This window comes from Arachis ipaensis, chromosome B04, assembly GCF_000816755.2.
Source record: "Arachis ipaensis cultivar K30076 chromosome B04, Araip1.1, whole genome shotgun sequence".
Classification (NCBI taxonomy): domain Eukaryota; kingdom Viridiplantae; phylum Streptophyta; class Magnoliopsida; order Fabales; family Fabaceae; genus Arachis; species Arachis ipaensis.
The window spans coordinates 132,376,055-132,381,119 of NC_029788.2; the positions used below are offsets into that span (position 1 = coordinate 132,376,055).

Below are 5,065 nucleotides of genomic sequence, written 5' to 3' on the forward strand. Positions count from 1 at the left end.
TGTAACTTTTAAAAGAAAAATTATTTTTTATTTTTCTAGTGTTCTATAGGAGTACAATAGAAATTAATCTTTCATACTTGTCTTATATAAATTTTGGATTATCTCTACTAAGTGATGGAGCTTTCAAATTGAGGTGGAAAAAAAAAAATTAAAGTGTTGCCAAGTCCAGATCAAGTGAAGGTACTTAGAGAAAATATATGAAGGGGTGTTCATCATGGAAAAGCAAATTGATGGAATATCAATTATTGAGGTAATATAACCATATAAAATGATCACACCTCTTACAATTAAAACGTTATGCAATTGTTGCTATATATGTTTAATTTTTATCCCCTCCTCTTATTATTATCCTTCTCACGGCATTATTTATTTATTTATATACCTCAGCTCATAGAGAAATTAAATTCAATGAATATGTCCAACTATAAAATAGTGTCATTGCAAATGTATGCATAATTGCATATACATATAACAGATGTATGTGAAATAATGTGTGGATTCACATTTTGCATTCACCATTGGTTAATTCAGCGTAAACTTAGTTTAAATAGAGTTTATAATCATCTTTCGGTGATTAAAAAACAGAAGATAATAGAAAAATAAATAAATAAATAATATTTTGAACATAAAATATTTATTAAATAATAATAATAATACATGAATAAAATAAAAATGTATAAAAAATTGAACATGTTATAAGTATAATTGTAAATATAATAATAAAATAATAATATTATAGTACATTGTGCAGTTTGGATTAGATTGGATCGGTTATGAAAATTAGATCCGAAATCCAATCCGATCCAGCGGTTTTCAAAAAATAGAATCCAATCAAATTCGAATTAGTGCGTTTTAATCGGTTTTCGGTTTAGATTGGATTAGCTGAACGGTTTAATTTGGATCGGTTTGGATTTAAACACCCCTAATTCTAATTATAAAAATGTAGATCGTCTGAAATTTAAACTAAAACATAAAAGTTAGATTTCTATTTTTATTCGTTTTGATTTTTTTTTTTTAAGAAAAAGTTTAGAAGGCTAGTGCTTTTATTAAAATTTGGTCAGTATTTAACCAGCAAAAAAAAGTAAATAATCTCATATAATTAGATGTAATTTCACATTATTAAAATATTAATGATAACTAATTGATGCCAATGAGTAATAGCTCAAATGGCATAGTCTCCTCATATTCAATTAAAAGGTTGCGAGTTCGAGTCTCATATCTTTGGTAAAAAAAAAATAATGACTAATTAATTGCTACAAATCACAAAACCTATTGACCCCTATCATTCCTCTTCTTTTAATATTTTATTTGAATATAAATAAAGATATTTTCTTATTGATATTTATATTTTAAAATTAATTAGAATAAATAATTTTACTTAAAAGTAAGAAATATCAGTAAACTATATAAGTAGTAAATCGAATCAACTAGATTCAATTTACTACTACTCTAACTAAATCGAATTTAATTAATTCAATTTACATAAAATTAGTATAAATAGAATCAATTAACTTCGATTTACATAAAATATGTGTAAAAATAGAACATACATATAACATTTTTCGTTTTAGGATATTAGTATAATATTATTTTTGGTTAACACGCCAACAATAATTTGCACTCATATTTACAAGAATTTTACACACAAGAATCATATAGTTTTGCATTTATATTTACTAAAGCTCTACACACATAAATCAATATAGTTTGTATCTATATTTTTTTAGAGTTTGCACATATAAATTAATATAAAAAAATATTATTTGTATACTAAAATCAGCTACTAAAATTAACTACTAATATATTTGTGTATAAATACATGTGTGATTTAATTTATTTGTAATGTGTATTTATATTTCAATAACCCTATATATTTTATACTAATAGCTAACTTTAATAGCTGATTTTGGTATACACTTAACATAACCCTATTATTAAATGGTCATTAATACCAAGAAATCAGGCTTCAATTTATTATCTTACAATAAATGTTGTAGTCAATAATCTGTGTTCACACTATCTCTTAATTTGTACTATACTACTATAGTACTACTTTCTTGCTCTATATATATGTGTAAAATAATATACATCTCAAGTTCACTTGATAATTTTCTCATCTAATATTAGTTCTTTATCAAAAAGAAAAATGGCTTCTAAGAATGCAACACTCATTGTAGGACTTTTATTATTATTAGTTATGGTTGTTCTCATTATTCCTTCAAAGGTTGCTGCTGCTAGAGATTTTCCTGAGATAATTTCCTCTAACGCTAAAGCAGGTGATTAGTTTGAGATTTACTTTCAATATAAAATAGTTGTTCTCACACATATATTTATTTGTGTTGAATTATAAAAATCACATTCACTATAATTGGCTATGATATTATTATATAAATATTGAAGAAAATGTATGTAAAGTCATGCACTAATATTTCTTATGAAAATTATTATGTTTCTTATTTGCTAAATTAGTACCTTCATAATTTTTAAGAGAATTAAAAAGTTTATATTGTGTGTTTAATTAATTTGCAGAAAAAATATCAAAATCAAATAATGATAATGAAGTGGAAGGTTCTGATGGAGGAGCAGGAGTTGACCAGCATCCAAAACATTGTGACCCCAAAAAAGTTTGTTGCCGGGACCCACCTAGGTGCTAGTAGCATATAGCTACTAAACAATAATAAAAATTTATGAAAATTATTACTATATATATGCTTCGTATGTAAACTTTATAAAATAAAATATTAAAATAAGAGGACAAGAATAAAGAAGTACATTGATCGAAATAAAAGAAGATTAAGTCCGTCCTTTTTATTTTAATTATCATATGTTCCTCTCTCTCTATATATATCTATCTCCATTTATTAGCCTAGAAAATAAGAACAGAAAAATAAAAGAAAATAAGCCAAAAAAATAAAATAAAGTTGGTAATAAGTAACTCGCATGAGTTAGTAACTTTGGTATGAATTTGACAATAAGAAAAAAAAATCAACCGAGTAAATTAAAGCTTATATATTAATAATTGGATAAAGATTTCGTTAGTTTTTAGTATTGAATTTGACAATTAAAAAAAAAAATCAACCGAGTAAATTAAAGCTTATATATTAACAATTGGATAAAGATTTCGTTAGTTATTAGTATCTACAGACGAAGTATGGATATTTTGTTAAATTGTTGTATTTATGTATTTGATATATTTTAGATACGATATTCGTTGATACTCGTTCGATATATATTTTATTTAGTGTGTCTAACTGTATTTTAATAAAAAAATATAAATTTTTTTAAATACACTTAAACACACTTAAATATTATCACAATTCACATAATATTTTTTTTAAATAAATAAAAAAATTAAATATTTTTTAAAAATACTTTAAATTTCTAATCAATTTTTATTATCTAATTACCTGTATATCAGGATAAATGCTTAATAATAAAGTTTAAGTCTAGTAATACTTTTTTATTTTTTGAGAAAAGGATAAATAAGTTTTTAATTTTTTTTTCGGACATTTTTATTTTTGACCATTAAAAAATATTTTTAAGTCCCTGACGTCTTTAATAGTTGGACGGATCAGTCTCTTTATCCAAATGCTTCCGTCAGGCCCAACGAAAAAGTCTGACGTGGCTCCCGTAATGCTTGTCACACATACGTGTGGGTCATGCGTACGCGTCGCCTGACAGACTTCCCTCTCACGCGTACGCGTGACACATGCCTACGCGTCGCCATGATTTCAGCAAATTCTCATTTCTTCATAAATTCTTCACTTTGTCTGCTTTTTTTTTTTCATTTCTTTCAAACCATTCTTGCTTTTAAAACTTTAAATCACTCAAACAAACATATCAAGGCATCAAATGGGAGAAAAGTAAATTAAATTTAGTCCTAGCTAATCCCATTATAACCCTTAAAAAGACCTCTTGATATGTGTATCAATGCATTGAATATATGTTGATTGGTAGAAGAATAGCAAGCCTTAGAAAGCAAGATTAGTAGAGAATTGATCCTCAAATACTAGAGTGTAAACGAGATAAGACAGATGGACGCGATACGTGTATATGTCGTTTAGAGTGTAAACGAGATACATGTATTTAAAAAAAATTGAAAATAATAAAAAATATTAATAATATCAATAATCCAAACTTTTAGCATGCAATTATTAGTACATGAAAAGGTTAGTAGAAGAGATGAAAATGAAAAGATGGGAAGCGTGAAGTTGATGCATGATACATAAAACACAGGAATATGAGATAACCGTTTGCCAATTGTTGGGGATGGTGGAAAAAAAACTTAAATGGTTATCTCTCACGTTATCTCCCACTACTAACGAGATAACCATTTTAATTCTCTTCCCACTATCCCTATCAACCCATCAACCTTTCTTAACAATTGGCAAACAGTTGTCTCATCCTTTTATATTTTATGCATCGTGCATAAACTTCACGTTTTCCATCTTTCAATTTTTAGAAGTGGGCATAATTACCGTATTTATTCTCATCATTGAACTTTTCTTGAACATCGTACGAATTTTTTATTTTTCAAATTTAAATCAATCCAATTGAATCATAATTTAATCTAAAATTTTGTATGTACTATTTTTAAGTACTAATTGATCAAACATATTCATTTTAATCTTTTCTACCAATTTTTTTATGTACTAATTACATAGTAAAATTTTGGATTATTGATATTATTAATATTTTTTATTATTTGATATATATCGTATACACGTGTCGCATCCACCTGTTTTATCTCGTTCACACACTGTAAACGAGATACTTGCAAAATTATCTCGTTTACCGTGTGTACAAGATGTCTCTGGTACGGGTTGAGAGATGGATCGGAAACTTGCGGGTTGAGTCGGGAGCAATGGAAGGAGGTACTTGCAAAGACATTCCGATGCTCAAGTGATCTGAGAGGTATAAAGTGAGAGGAATGAGTGAATACCTGGTTTTCTTATTGATAGGTGATGATGAATATTTTATCTTATCTTGTTTGGCTAAAATAAAGGGGACGTTTGAATTCGAAGGTCAATTGAGAGCTCTAGTGAGCCGAATTTGTAACACCGTG

The 5,065-nt window shown here is 26.7% G+C and overlaps 1 protein-coding gene across 2 annotated transcripts in view; it reads left to right on the forward strand.

Moving 5' to 3' along the window:
- The window catches only part of LOC107638195, a 5,692-nt gene continuing 2,698 nt past the window's right edge, over window positions 2,072-5,065 (forward strand). The window contains exons 1-2 of one of the 2 annotated variants that reach the window (XR_002362096.1): window positions 2,072-2,276; window positions 2,530-2,820. Coding sequence is in view for 1 of the 2 variants with exons in the window: in XM_016341362.2 (XP_016196848.1) it covers window positions 2,147-2,276; window positions 3,976-3,978 (133 nt within the window). In the remaining variant the exon portion in view is untranslated. Of the gene's footprint in view, window positions 2,277-2,529; window positions 2,821-3,975; window positions 3,979-5,065 lie in introns of those variants that run through there. The other variant, XM_016341362.2, reaches the window with a different exon arrangement.